A 14,943-nucleotide genomic window follows, 5' to 3' on the forward strand; every position below is an offset into this window, starting at 1 on the left:
ATCCCACACTGACTGAAGAACATTGCAAAAGGCTTAAAACAAACAGAATAGTTTAATTATTTAATTTCAAAGGCATGTCTTTCCATGCCCTCTTCCTTTTCTCTCAGCTTCACTTTAATTATAAGGTGCACAAAAGTGCAGTGCATGTTACTTTCATGAAAAATAAGGGTATAGTCATGCAGTTTCATGTTTTGAGCTGGAGCGAATGGAGGGCATTTAGATTTACCTACTAGACATGTATTTTTGTGAATCAAATGCTTCAAAGGTGCATTGCATAAGATGTGGAGCAATTCACATGTATCAGTCCCTTTGCATTGTCAATGAGTGAATGGAGTGTAACTCATAAAATTAGACTTTTCAGTTTTCCTATACAACCTATGGACTGATTTCTATGTAAAGAAAAAAAAAGGAAAATCCATAGGATGCAATGAGATGAATATTGCCAGCACTCCCAAGTGCCTTGCCTTTCTTCCACTCCTCTACAGCGACAAGGGTTACTCTGATGCATAAACTATGTTTTCACTTGCAATGACATGAGAAATAATAAAACCAAAAGAGTTTTGCAAGGCATGGCGAATAAGTATATTAAATCAGAATTTGCAGAAGAGAATGAAACAAAATGACAGACAAGTTGTCTGTCACTCCACATCACTGTTGCCCTGGTTACAGGGAGTAACATGCACATTTTGTTTTAAATGTTGATGAGTTCAATTCTGCCATTAAAAAGAAAGAGGCTCTCCAAATACAGATCTGACTGGCAAATGGAGCATGACAGGATCAGTCCTGTTTGTGGTGACAAGTGAGGTTGAACCGTATAGTTTGCCACAGAGAATTTCTGTCATTCATGGTTGACTGTTTGACCAGAAGCAACAATCTGCAGGGAACCAACATGTCCAACCAGCACAAGGTCAGGGGACACTGAGTGGAGTCAAAGGAAACAAAGTGGACACCCCAGAGACTTCCCCAGAGGGAGATATGGTAAATTGTTGTTGGTTAATGTGTGATACGCTGTGATGATCTGATGACAGTTGTCTAAGAATGTAAGCAGAGGACCTGCTTTACTGACTGCAAAAAAAAGTTCATCAGAGTGACACTTAAATATTTCTTGCACCTCTATACCTCTAAGATCACACTAAGATCATTAAACAGAATAGGGCTTATATGACATTTTGCATAGTACCATAAGCAGTAGCTCTGCATAAAACATGTAACTTTTTGTATATGGCATTTAGCTATAGCATAAAATTTTCATTCCTCACCACCAGGAGATTAAGATTCAGATCAATATTTATCTGGATCGGGCCAAGTTTGGTCAACTTTGTCCAGGACCACTGTGTATCTTCAGTGTTGGCCTTTATCACACTCAGCAATGCTGAAAGACCACAATTTTGTGCAAATGCAAGAGACAAGAAGCCACCTCACTACCTCAGCAAAATTTCCTCTTAGTTCCCATCCAGAGCTCTTATTTCAGGCTTACTCCAGACACTAGTCAAGGGGAAAATGATAGGGTGAACAAGCCTGCCTTGTAGATTGTGGCCTTGAAGTTGTCTATGAAGTATGTCATCAAAAGCAAAACACGGACAACTGATTTGTGGATTGTAGCCATGGCTGAGATGTTGTGGTAAACAAAATACTCATTCATTTTGTGTACCTCCACATTCCATAGGTCAGTTCTCTACCTATGCAGGCAGAAGACAAAAGTGTATAATAGAAAAAGATACGTTTTGGAAATTTATCCTCCTTAATCTTCTTAATCTTAAAATGCAAAAGGCTGTAATCATTCTGTTTCACTATAGCTTCTCAAAACACACGCTGAAACATAAAATTCTAGTCCATGCCTGTTGCATTTATTGATAGACATTAGAAATTACAGGTGTTGTGGAATATCTCAGATATCCTTATTAGTTAAATAAGGTAAAAATTGGAATGTTTTTCAAATCAATATATGTAGTGAAAACATATTTGTAAAGGTCTGAGGCTGGCTGCATAGGTCCTAAATGAAGGTCTTCCAGTGTGTTAATTAGAATATTAGGGAAGTGAAAACATAAACATTAAATGTATGTTTAAAATCACAGATATGTGGAGTAAAAACTATATTGTGAGCCTAAAATATATCAAAAGCAAAACAGCAGGCCTATATCAATTATTTATTATTCAGGCATTTTCACTAGTTTACCTTCTGTACAAAAACACGACTGAAAAATGTATTGATTAATATGAACAACTGATTTATTAATCTATAAGAAAAACGATGTGTAGTTGCAGCCTCAACCAGCATGAAGATCAGTGAGGCTCATTATAATATCCCACAGATGGAGTCCTCCTCCCAGTCAGAGATCTCCGCCCCAGTCATCTTGGGCTGCAGCTCTGAAGCCCGGATGCTCCGCCATGCCGACTCTATCAGAGAACGGAATAATTTATTCACCAACCTGCCTGACGCTGGGCGACTAGGAGTTCACTGAAGAAGTCAGCGAGACTGTTTGGATGGGAGAGAAGCCTTTATCGTGGAAAGACTATCACGGAACATCTGCGCTGTGGTTGCTTGCGTGTTTGTGCTGCTTGCCACCGTTGTGTTGATGTAGGGACACTTGTGTGCTAGCTACGCTAACGTTAGCTCGAGTAGAGAGAGTACGCGTTAGTGACAGTCCGGCCGGAGGCGGGGAGAACTGTGAGGTGAGACTGTTAGTTTGATGGTGACTACACTGTTGACTGTACGCGAATAGGTGGCCATCTGGTAGATAGTATCACTTTCATAAATGTGACTCATGCTTTTGGGAGGGGGTCCAGGCGGCAGCATTTCGAGGTGGGTAACGTAACTTGAATGTTTGTCTGTTAACGCTTTTTGGCCGGAGTGGAGCTGAACGTTTAGTCGACGTTTGTCTTTGGCCCGCGGTAGAGACGCTAGGAGCTAGCCTGCTAACTAACTAGGTAACTGTCCAACACAGGGACTCCTTAACTTTTCCTGGGTGTACATTGTGCTTATGTCACATACCCTGATACTCCGATAATGGTGTAATTTCAGAGTATATGTCAGGAAATGTCGGAAGTAAATTGTTATTTGACTCACTCTCCTCGCTCAATACAATGTGATTGACCACGGCTGAACTTAAACTGACCCTCTTATTGTCACATGCACCTTGGAGGTGCAGGTTCCAGGAACTAAGCAATACTTGGCAGATGGTCATCAGATAGTCGCTGTTAGTGTAAATTAAAATTGTATGAGTTCACTTTGCAGTTCTGGGTGTGCATTGCAACAAGATGGAGAAACCTAATTTTACGACATTATGACATTGTTCATCATACTTTCAAAGGGTGTTTCAGCGCTTTCCACTCACTTAAGTTATTTTGCAACTTTCAGATCCAGAAGAATTTCCATGTCTGCATCAGTTCTGGAAACCAAACAAGATGTCTGCTGATGAGGATAGTATAAAAACTGGCAGTCCACAGGCCAGCTCAACATCATCTCTGCAGCTTTCAGAATGCAGTGGAGGTTACAGCACTATATCTGTGATGGTGGACGGTACGGCTGCCACCCCCGAGTTTGCAGCTGCTTGTCCTGTCCCGGGTACAGCAGCCTCACCAAAACACACCAGCACAATTGACACTCTGACAAACTCAGATGACAGCGGACAGAGAGCCAGAGGGAATGAGAATACCATTGGTCGCAGGAACAGCTTCCATCATTCCAAACAACAGCAACAGACAAAACTAACAAAGCGCCGCAACACAGCAAACTCTAGTTTCAAGCATCCGGCATCTGGCAAGAGGAGACGAAGGGCCAACTCTGAGAGTGACTCCGTCCTGCCTACAAATTTCCTCTTAGGTGGGAACATTTTTGACCCACTGAATCTCAACAGCCTGCTGGATGAGGATGTCAACAGGGCACTGAATGCAGAGACACCCAAATCCTCCCCGTTACCTGCAAAGAGTCGAGATCCTGTCGAGATCCTCATCCCCAGAGACATCACAGATCCACTGAACCTGAACAGTGGGATAGCAGACAGCAGCTTTTTGGTGTCCCCCTTCAAGAGTGGTGGCAGGAGGAGACACCGTAACAGACACCATGGAGGAGGAGGATGTGGAGGTGGGGTTGGTGGTGTAAGTGGGATCTCAGCTGCACAGAGCAACCTCTCAGATTCAGCAAAAAATGAGGTAAAAACAAGCACCTCCGCACTGGTTCCAGGTATGTTAGCTTCATGTTCTGTGCTGGATGTCTCCAAAGAGTCCAACAGTTTCTCCAGTGTCACAGGGGATTCCCATGTGCACTCAGCTGACAACTCAGCCAGCTGCAAGGAGGAGATGGCATCTGTAACTATGGAGGATTCCACCTCCACTGTATCAGGGGGACCAAACCAGCACACAAGCAGACGCAAGCGTCGGCGCAACTCTGGCAAAATGGATCCCCCTGTGACTCATTCTACACCACTTGGAAAGTCAGGATCTGGAGACAGAAGTTGTGGTGCAGGGGGTCAGAGGAACTCTCAGTTGTTCCAGACACCAAGGAGTGGGCCCAAAACAGGTCCAGGAGGTCGCCAACACCAGCAGCCCCACAACCAGGCAAAGGAGCAACAGAAGAAGAAGTTCCAGTATGGGAACTATAACAAGTATTATGGCTACCGCAACCCAAGCAATAGTGAAGACCCACGGATACGTCTGCTTCGTCCGGAATGGTTTGAAGGTAAAGATGTTCTGGATTTGGGATGCAACTCAGGCCACCTAACACTCTACATTGCCAAAATGCTAAGGCCTGCCCGCATATTGGGCCTGGACATCGACAGTGGATTGGTACATGCAGCCCGTAAGAACATCAGACATTATCTGTCTGAACTGCAGACCCAAGAGGCCAGACGTGCAATGCAGAGCACTAAACAAGAGGAGAGGAATGGAAATGAAAGTCACACAGGCGCAGACAAAAAGCACAATGAAGCTGAGAGCAGGGATGAAAATGGGAAACCAGTGAAAGGAGAAAGTGGCCCTGCAGAGACTGTAAATGACAATGACTCCTGTCACACAGATGAGACAGGGACCCAGAGGCAGGACAGCAGAACTGAGGAAATGGAGCAGGGAGATTGTGATTTGCCCCCCGCAGATCACTCTGTGAGCTGCTCTTTTCCTGTGTCCTTACGGATCTCCAGGGGGCCCATTGCTGCTCCTCCACTAACAGAAACATCCACGACACGGCCCGGGGAGTTCCCCTCAAATGTGTCCTTCATCAAGGTAAGACGGTATTCTCTGTGTGGACATATTGGTGGTGGCATGTGTGATGTTGCCCCATTACCTGATCTTTTGGGAGCCTGGGTTAGGGTCAAAACTAAATCTGTATATCACAATTGAAGACTTCCTGCATTATGTCTCCCTTTTATATATTCATAAAGACCAGGGTGAACAGCATGATGTAAAGAAACAAGCCCTTATCCATTGTAAAACATTTTAAATGCATCCAAAACACTAATTAGGAGTGAGGCTGCATGTTACAGGAAACACTCTGGGGAGGACTGATTTAAGAAGAGGACTTGATAGAGAGTGTGCGCCCACTTGTTCTCCCTGGAAACTGATAATGATAATTGTCTAGCCTCTAAATTAGGAATAACATTGTCACAGCACAGTCAGTTCTACTGGAACCTGCTGGTTGCACCATGGGGCTTATCTGGACAATATACATATGCTATTAACGTTCCCAGAAAAGGAGTCGCAGTTTTAAATTTCATGCAAAATGATCTATGTATAAAAATATTGTGTCCATTCATTTATCAATCTTAAAAATTTTATATCTAAAAATGATGTTGAAAAGATCTTTCAGGATATTGGTTCATGTTAACTTTAAGGGAATTCCCGCTAGTTTGTCCACTCTTACGTTTGTATACTTAAGTGTGTGTGTGTTTCCAATCAGAGGCTCACTCTTCTCTGAAGTTGTTGGGAACTGAAAGATGGAAGCAGGAAAGAGGAAGCAGTCTGTCTTTTTCATCAGATTGATGTTGTGATGTGGATGGCAGCATTTCTAAGGGCATCCGCTGTCATGATCTCCCCGTGGCTGAGAATTTGACAAATATAACCGCAGCTTTCAGAGATAAATGTTCCTCAGCAAGGGCTATATTGTTGTGATTTCTATTAAAGTATCATCACTCCACTGGCCTTGGGCTTTACAGGCTTTGTGTAGGCAGCGACATGAACTGGTTAGATGCAGAAAGCATAGTGTTTCTGAATGAGACTAATAACTGCTTCCTCCCTGCTATGAGAATTGGATGTAATGGCAGTACAGCACAGAGCTTATCCTGCAAATGAGTGGCAAGCCTCAATATGAGCTCCAGAGCCCCCTCAGCCTGCACAATACATGATGGATTTGAGGGAGAAGTGTCAGGCTGCCAATTATTTGTTTGACAAACCCACCCTGGTATCAGGTTATAGTCTGGAAAGTTGGGAGGTTCATTTGATTTAATGTAGCAGGTGTTTTTTGTTACTTCTTAATGCTAAGTTCACATCAACTCCCAAATTAGAAAATTACCAAATATAGTTTGAGTGACAAGGAGGAAAATCTTGACCTTGGCTGGCCTTTCGTGCATGTGTGAATCCAAACACCAGCTATTGCTAGTATCACCTGTTCTCTTCCTGATAAGGAATAAGATCCGTTCTGATAACCAGGTTACCTAAACTTCCTCCATTGTCTTCTGTTGAAGGGGAATCCAGATCAAATAACACTCTCCTTCTGTTAGTCTTCAACTCTGTTCTTCTGTCCTTTGTGCTGCTTTTTCTCCTTCAGCAGTAATCATGTATAACAGTCCATGCTTCTCTCGGGCTCTTAAATCAGACAGTGAAATTATAGTCAGGAATATCTCTGTACTGTAACTGTGACCTTTTGCCTTGTCCAGTCTTTACAGTCACTTGTTTGTAATGTTGGCGATAATAGGATGTAAACTGTTTTTTCTGCTGGTCCACTCCGTGATAAGACTGCAAGTAATGGTCATTTTCAACATTCACTAATCAGCATTGACTTTTTTCTAATGAAGTTTTTCTCTGACCAACAGTGATTTCATTAAAATGGTGCAAAACAGAAAACAGCTCCTTATATTCACGTTTATGCCTGTTTTTACTTGATAAAAGATGTGAAATAATAAGTCGGTTATTAGAACAAATCCCTTTCAGGACCTCTCTACACAAGCCTTCATATTAATTTGGCACCAGTTAGAAGTCACATGGTTTCACAGAACAGCAGTAAGATGCGGTGTGTCTCCTTTCTCGATAGCTCTTGGGTTTGTGTGTTACACAGCTCTGCTACTAGCCTCCATTGGAAGATTACTTAATGTATAATTATATGGTCCATTAAAAATTTTTAGTTGCGGCATCTCGGTGTTGTTGACTATTTTTAGCTGTTGTTTTATACTTCATCTGTCCAGAACCTAAAAAGAATCTTTCCTTTTGCTGTTCACCAACAGTAGTAGGGTTGTCATCCTGACCTGGAACTTACCTGGTATACAAGTGATGACTTGTGAATGAGAGGGATCGACTTGTCAAACCAAATTAAACGTGCCTTATCAAAGCCATGTTTTTTCTCACTGGACCTCTTCTCTCCTTTAGGCCAATTATGTACTGGAGAACGATAATCTTCTCTCAACTCAGCGGCCAGAATACGACGTTATCATGTGCCTGAGTGTCACCAAATGGGTTCACCTGAACTGGGGAGACAATGGCCTCAAGCGGCTCTTCAAGAGAGTCTACAGACATCTCCGTCCTGGGGGCATGTTTATCCTGGAGCCACAGCCCTGGGAGTCCTACGTGAGGAGGAGGAAGTTGACGGTAAGAAGCCTAGAGAGCAAGCCTGTTTGATGTAAACCATGACTTTTGTAATAGAGGGTTATATACCAGGTGTCCTTAGTGATTTTTAAGCTTGGTTTGATTAGCTCAAGTATAACAAATATTTGTTTTTCTTCTCGCTTGACAGGATTGTATTAGCAGGAATTACCACAGTATCCGCCTCAAACCTGACCAGTTTTCATCATACCTTACAACGGAGGTGGGCTTCAGCAGTTTTGAGTACCTTGGGGCCCCCAAGTGTTCAGTAAGAGGTAATTCACTTATTTGTCAGAACAAATTCATACATCACATCATTTTCACCCTTGTAGCTTGGTGTCATGTTCAACACTTCTGCACATCACAACAGGTTTTCAGAGGCCAATCTACTTATTTCACAAATGACCGCTCCTGCCTTGAAGATCTTTGAATGTGAGTAGCCTACACCACCACCATACATACAAGTCAGCCAGCTGCTCCGGACTGTGAGGAATCCTCTGAATCCATAACAGTTACTCCCGCTATTAAGCAGGGCTGATGATGACATTCAGAAAGGAGAATGGGACCAAAAGTGGAATTCATCTCGTGAAGATGATCTGTGGAGAAGAGGCACCTATCAGAATCTTCTGGGACTTCAAATTCTTAAAAGTATGGAGTGAACTCAGATAGGACTCCCCACATCCCAGTTTGGCCAGACTGTGGAAGAGGTGCTCATCTCATCATTTCCTTGGAATGTCTTAGCGCTGATGATGCCTCAGTTTGATGCATGGCCATAACGTGTTTTAGTATCTTGGGCCATATTGCTCTTCTTTTGCAACTTTATTCTGTGCCACCACATCACCATACATTTGTTATATATGTTAGGGTTGGGTGATAGGACAGAGACCGATGGTGTAGCTCCGTGTGACCAACTGTATGTTGTGAAGCTGCAGGATACCACTGCATTAGAAAGCCATTATCAGTTCATACTGACATGAGGTCTCCTGACAGGCCTCACTGGAGTGCAGGTAGTGTGTGTTATGCTGTTTAAGATATCAGATGAATGATGAAATGTTGCTGGCTTCGTTTCCAACTACTGATGGCACTGAAATTATGCTCTTAGTGGTTCAGTAGCTGCATCAGGTTGAAGCCTTGAATCCTGTTGCGAGAGACATATAAATGCATATATTGTGGTGAATTTAAAACAGCCAAATAAATTCCATCAGCCCTAGATTCAGTATGATGATGTATTTGTCCTATCTCCCAGCCTTAAGTTGTTTCGTCATTATTTTGCAAAATAGGCCTAAGAGCTGAATGAACTTTAATGTGTTAGAAAATGTAAGAGTTTAAATTTTGAAATGGGTCTAGATGAAAATCTCCTAAAATGCACAACCCTTATGAGGAGATGCATTGAAAACAGCCAAATCAACAAACTAACTAGTGAAATAGTGATAGCTTACCCAGTGCACTGCCAAGTTTTTTTGTTTGTTTGTTTTTTGACGGTATTGTTTCTGTTGTAGTCCTCGAATATTAGACTCTGTAATTATAACATGGAGACAGTATTTAGTTTTAGCAGGTGTACGACCACTGGGAAGAGAAAGAAGTTAAAAAATGAGATGTCTACATTTTCAAGAAAGGAGATTTGGCTGTTCTGAATGTAAACTTTCTGCCTTCAGGTCTTTGTTTTTTACATGAAAGTATGAATCATTTAGGAAACTACAAATTACTTTATGGGTCTTTTTGGTGCTCCATCCAAATGTTAGGATGCACATTTGAGCTGTGGTGACACCCATGTGTCGGCTCAGCTCAAAGTAATTCAGCACAAGGACTATTTTGCAAGGTAGACCTGTAGCATGGCATGTTTTGTTTTTTTTATTTCTTTCTCTAATGACCGTTAAGCCATAGCCCTCCTTTATCTGTTGTTTACAATGTCACTCATGAGGTGCTTGACTGAGTGTAAATGGACTCAGAAGCCTGTTATTACAGAGTTACTACAGCTTCTTCAGTGCTGTATGAACACACACACACACGCACACACATTCTTTTGTGTGCTCGGTTTATCTCTACTGGACCGGCATCAATTCAAACAGCATCAGATTCACCTGTAATACTTCTCTAACTCCTGAGTTAGACTCAAATTCTATAAAGCTTAACAAAAAAATTGTACAAAATGGGTTGTTTCTAAAAGTACCGAAATTGTTTGACTTTATACCGTTAATATGCTGTTTGTATTGACGTGCTGCCAAAATATTTTATGGGTCTTTTTCTCTTGAATTTGACAAAATATGCCATCATCATCTTGGTCTTTGGCCTAATGAGGACACTTATGAGTTGCAGGTAGTCAGTGTTTGTGAGTGTATGTTCAGTGGTGTGCGCTGTATGCCGCTCTTCTACAAACTTTCATGTTAAGTGGCTGGGACGGAAAATCTTTTTTTTTTTTCCTTCTTCTTTCTTTTGAGACTGCTTCAGCATATGGGATACAAGGATGGGAGATGACAGATGATACACATTTCTGTGTTAATAAGTAATTGATGTAAATAAGTTTGCAAATTTTGTTTTACTGGTGTCAATATTAACGGCTCGTGTCATTTTCCAGTGGAATTTTTTTTTTCTTCTTTTGTCCTCTTTTAAAATGTTTGCTGCCAAGTTCTGAGTGCGTCACAGGTCAGAATTTTTGTTGCTAAATCAGCTCTGTAACAACAAATTAATATGTACATTACAAAGTTCTGATGTGTTTGCATTGTTCTGTCCTGGCAGGCACACGGATTGTTAGATTGGCATCTTTATTTTTTTATAAACTGTTTGAAAGGAGTGTTGTTGTCAGTGCACTGTCATTTCATTTCATTTGACATGACATTTTGACGTTCTTCAGAATGCTGAAGATTTGAATGCATTTCCGATCAAACCTTTTAGAGGACGTTATGGAACACTGATTCAACTAAAACGTGAAGCTTCAGGTTACATTTTGAACTGAAAGTGAACTGGCCTCAACAACAGCTGGCCCATCAGACACAGGGCACCGAATCACGTCTTTCTCTGAAGCTAAGACAATCAGCTTCTCAGGCTTGAATCAGCCCACTGCTGTAATTTCACGGGCATTTGCATTATTAGCAAACGTTTTCTTTTCCTCCTTGCGGGTAACATAGTGAGTATTTTTTCTGAGAAACAAGTTGTGTTCTGCACCTTACTGTCTCAGCAGCAGCATTACAGATTTTAACCCTATAGGCCTGACTTGTAAGTTAAGGTATCCAAGTTAAATCTTGTTTCGCTGGCAATGTGAAAGCGCATGTTGTCATACAGTGTTGTATAAACTTCATGTACTTCCCTTTGTAGATTTGCACAAAGTGTTGCGAAATCAATGACGTTCATTTTTATGAAATTAAATTACACATTACACATTTTTGTGCAGTATTTGCTCTTCAGATTTTTAATTCTGCCATTTTAGTTAGCAAAAATTACTACCATCATTAATGATTGTAGTTACTACAATCTGAGTGTAGTTTTAGAGGCCAGGTTTTCATGTTGCAAAGAAAACAAAACGTAAATATGACAATAATTTGCAGAGAAAGCATATCCTATTATGTTTTTTATTTGTTGTTATGTATTTACATGTTTTGTGTTTGCAACTTGAAGACTGGGAGCCCATCCAAGAAAAAATTACAGCATGTGGTTATTTGGGTTTTATTTAACAATATTGTGCAGATGATTTGGTAATCCTTTGTGCAACAGATCAGCCACAGATGTCTGACTTAACACTAAGCTCACATTTTTTACAATCTAACATATAACATGCCAAAAAATCTTTTAACAACAGAGCCATTTTTAATGGTAACTATTTAAAAAATTATTTAAGTATTAAAAATCAAAAAATTTAAAACCTGTGGCTGTACCCAGTTACAGAATTCGAGCGGCATTAGCAATGAAATTTTGGTAAAATAATTCAGAAACACAGTTAAGCTCTGACAAAACAACAGCTGTAATTTGCCTTTGTGTTCCTGCGTCTCATAGTTTTTAGTGGTTTTCTAACATGGACGTACGTACAAGTTTTCTACAACTGAAGTGAAACAGCCGAAACTCTTCGTAGTGCGAAAAAATGCATAAACTCAAGGGTCGTACAATTGTTTTGGCACTAAAACTCATCTCTTCATGTTGAATTTTGCACTGATTTAACTTGTGGTAATCAAACTAGTTGAGTACATTTTTGCAGTTTAAGTTGATGTCTTACTTGTACCTCAACTCTCTTTGAATCAGTTTTCTGAGAAAATAAACTGTAAGTGAATAAAATGCCCCCTCTGTCAGGGAAGCTTTTCATTTTCTCTGAACCACAAGCTTATATCTGAATGTTTCTCTGTCTTTGAACGTTTTAATTGATTAAAAGTGGTTCCAGATTTGGTGGTCAGCTGTCAGTATTTGCTTGTAAGCTAATTTTACTGAAATGTTTTTTTGGGTGGAATTAGGTACAGGCATTGCAGACTTATAAAGCTCTGAAATGCGGTTTTGTTGGGCTGCCATACCAGCTTTTTCACATTTTGCTCCCTTTCAAGTGTCCTGTATTCAGAAACTGCTCTGATACGTAACATGTAGCGAGCAATGGTTGGGTTCTGCCAATAGGTGTTCATGTTTTAGTTATCATTACAGCGTCTGTAAAGGGATTAGTAACCTACTTTGAAGGAAGTGGCGAGTCAGAAGTAAATCCTGTTCATAATGTTACTTTTGGTGTGTGGTACATTGGTATCTGTGAGTATTCGTTCATCACATGAATTCAGACCCGTTGCTGAGATATTCTGTATTGACATTACGAGGCTTACATGCTTGCATTCTTACGGTCGCTCACTAAAGACTTTCCTTCAGCAAATTCCTTTGAGAGGATATGATCAAGCAGCAAAAACCAATCCCAGTCTACAGGAAACAAGCTCAGACGACTGCAGGGAAAAACTAACCAGGGGAAGCTTGTAGAAACATTGGACAGGAGATTGAAATATCCACTGTTAATAGGAGAACCTGCTAGAAGAGCAACTTACCGTCAATCAGGCCTTAGAGGCTGTAAAAGTGAAATGCTTATGACATTCTGCTTAGAACTTGTATAATGACTCTTCATGGACTCTAAGAGCCTTAGGAATTATTCTCTGAGTTTATCATATCAAGTTCAACTCTTGACTGAATGTCAAATTAAAGCTAAAGTTCAGGTTCAGGTGGTGCTTATCACCTGGATGATGCCATCATTCTGGGGGATCGAGGTGGCACCTGGCCTGAGAGACTGGTTAAGACCGAGGGAACAGTGAATAAAGACAGTGTTATTCGGAGTGCTCAGACAAAAATTGAGGCAAAAATTCACCCTCTGGCATAAAAATGACCAGAATGATAGAGGAAGATACACTTAAACATTTGCACAAGTGAATGCCCCAGTTGTAAATTTGTACTGTATACTAAATATTAATAATGAAATCAGGTCAAAGACCGTCTTCAGACCCAACATCCATGAGATTTTTACACACTTCTTTAATGATTGCTGAATTCAATTAATTTGGGCCTAGAGTATCATGAAATTAACCTTCAGCTGCCCAAAAGCATATTCACACTACATGACATATGCTCATTTCTCTGCTCCGCACACTGTGACACCTATCCTGTAATAACTCTGTGTTTTAAGCTGTTGCTGTCAGCTTTGTGAAGACAGACAGCCTTGTGTAAACAGGTTTGTGGGGGTTTACCCCTTTGTAGTTCGGTCACGCTGCGCTCTCTGAATAGCACAAAGATTCAGACCAGAGGACAATGCAGGACACAATGCAGTGGGTCGTGTTTACAAATTGCATCCATGCCTTTAACACCTACGAGCCCAGGCCTGTGATCGACCATCTTCAGACCCTGGTTCAGAAAACTCTGTTGCAACAATCTGTGACCAGATTGATGGTCAAAAGTGTGGATCATACAGTTAGCTGGTTACTGGATGTCAGTGTTTTATGATTTATTTTCACAGGTTTTTTGGGGGGCTCATTATGAGGTGGGTATATTTGTTTTTATCTAACTGTCATGTTGCTTCCTTAAAAAACAAACAAACAAACAAAAAAATAAATAAAACCAAGCCGAACAAAGACGTTTGTTACAGTCACAGACAGGCAGTCAGTGTGACAATGAATTTGCTTTGCAATCGTGACTGGTGGTTTGTGACGTTGTCCGTCTGTCCCAGACAATGTTGTCCAGACAGACAGAATGGTGAAATGACATAAACACAGACAAGAGACATAACACTTCATTCACAAAAGCTCAATTCCATCACAGCTGTTTGGGTCAGTCACTTGACCGTTATTGTCCCCCATCAGTACAGAGCTCAACTCAGTCTGCTTTTCATGCTGTTATTCCTCTAAGGTCAAGCCAAGTGGGTAGTGTGCTGCACATGGAAGTGTTAACGCTGCATTTTAGATGTTTTTCAGATGGAAAGTGAAAGAACTGCTTTGCATAACATTTTGGACGGTATAACTAGAAAGCTGGTGGATGCTTATCCTGACTAAACAGCAACAAATCAAACTTGGGTAAACTGATGTTCATGCGTTTATTGGTGACACAGCATTTCACAAAGGATTTTTAATGAAACATGGGATGTAGGATCAGTTACACAAAGTTTGAGGCAATAGGATTACAGCTGCAGCTAACAGCTGCTCATATGAAGTCCACTTCAAAAGCACTCAGATCCCACAGCATGTTAGAAGTCCAAAAGAGATTGATTAAGTTGCCCGCAATGTTTTATCCAGAAGGATGCTGTGTCAGTTACCAGGATCCCTGCTGCCTGTGCTCAAGTTTTCAGCCCTCATGCTGCGGCGTCTTCCAGGGATCGGCAGATGGCAGGTGTTAAGACCGCGTAGCACAGCACCTGAAAATGAGCACAGCACAACTTCAGTTAACCTTACAGTAAGCAATCATTTCACTTTACCTTAGATTTTTGTTTCATTATAGCCAGTTTGTAATAAATGTACAGTGATTACGAAGTTATGCACAGTTCTACTTTATGATCTTTGCAGGCCTACCTGTATCTTCGAGGACAGCCGTGATGCCCCACAATGTACTCCTGAGCATAGCAGAACCGTCTGCAGAGTCCTCTATACCCACATGTCCAGTACTGCATTTCTGGATCATTGCCTGTATATAATTATGAAAGAGTTACAAATATGTTCTCATGTCCCT

The 14,943-nt window shown here is 41.1% G+C and overlaps 1 protein-coding gene across 6 annotated transcripts; it reads left to right on the top strand.

Moving 5' to 3' along the window:
* The first annotated feature begins 718 nt into the window (after nt 1–718).
* LOC124070260 (7SK snRNA methylphosphate capping enzyme-like) lies at nt 719–14,532 on the top strand. Of its 6 annotated transcripts, none has more exons than XM_046409987.1 (7): nt 719–978; nt 2,313–2,673; nt 3,359–5,217; nt 7,573–7,791; nt 7,937–8,060; nt 8,156–8,217; nt 14,514–14,532. In XM_046409987.1, exons 3-6 carry the CDS (start codon nt 3,406–3,408, stop codon nt 8,188–8,190), a joined length of 2,190 nt encoding a protein of 729 aa, XP_046265943.1. In that variant the 5' UTR covers nt 719–978; nt 2,313–2,673; nt 3,359–3,405; the 3' UTR covers nt 8,191–8,217; nt 14,514–14,532. The 6 variants fall into 6 exon arrangements, with proteins under 6 accessions (XP_046265943.1, XP_046265942.1, XP_046265939.1 ...); XM_046409986.1 differs by lacking the exon at nt 14,514–14,532 and adding an exon at nt 8,298–10,575; XM_046409983.1 differs by lacking the exon at nt 14,514–14,532 and having other exon boundaries at nt 2,313–2,803; nt 8,156–10,575.
* Nucleotides 14,533–14,943: the final 411 nt, after the last annotated feature.

The sequence above is a fragment of the Scatophagus argus genome, chromosome 14 (genome assembly GCF_020382885.2).
Source record: "Scatophagus argus isolate fScaArg1 chromosome 14, fScaArg1.pri, whole genome shotgun sequence".
Taxonomy (NCBI): domain Eukaryota; kingdom Metazoa; phylum Chordata; class Actinopteri; family Scatophagidae; genus Scatophagus; species Scatophagus argus.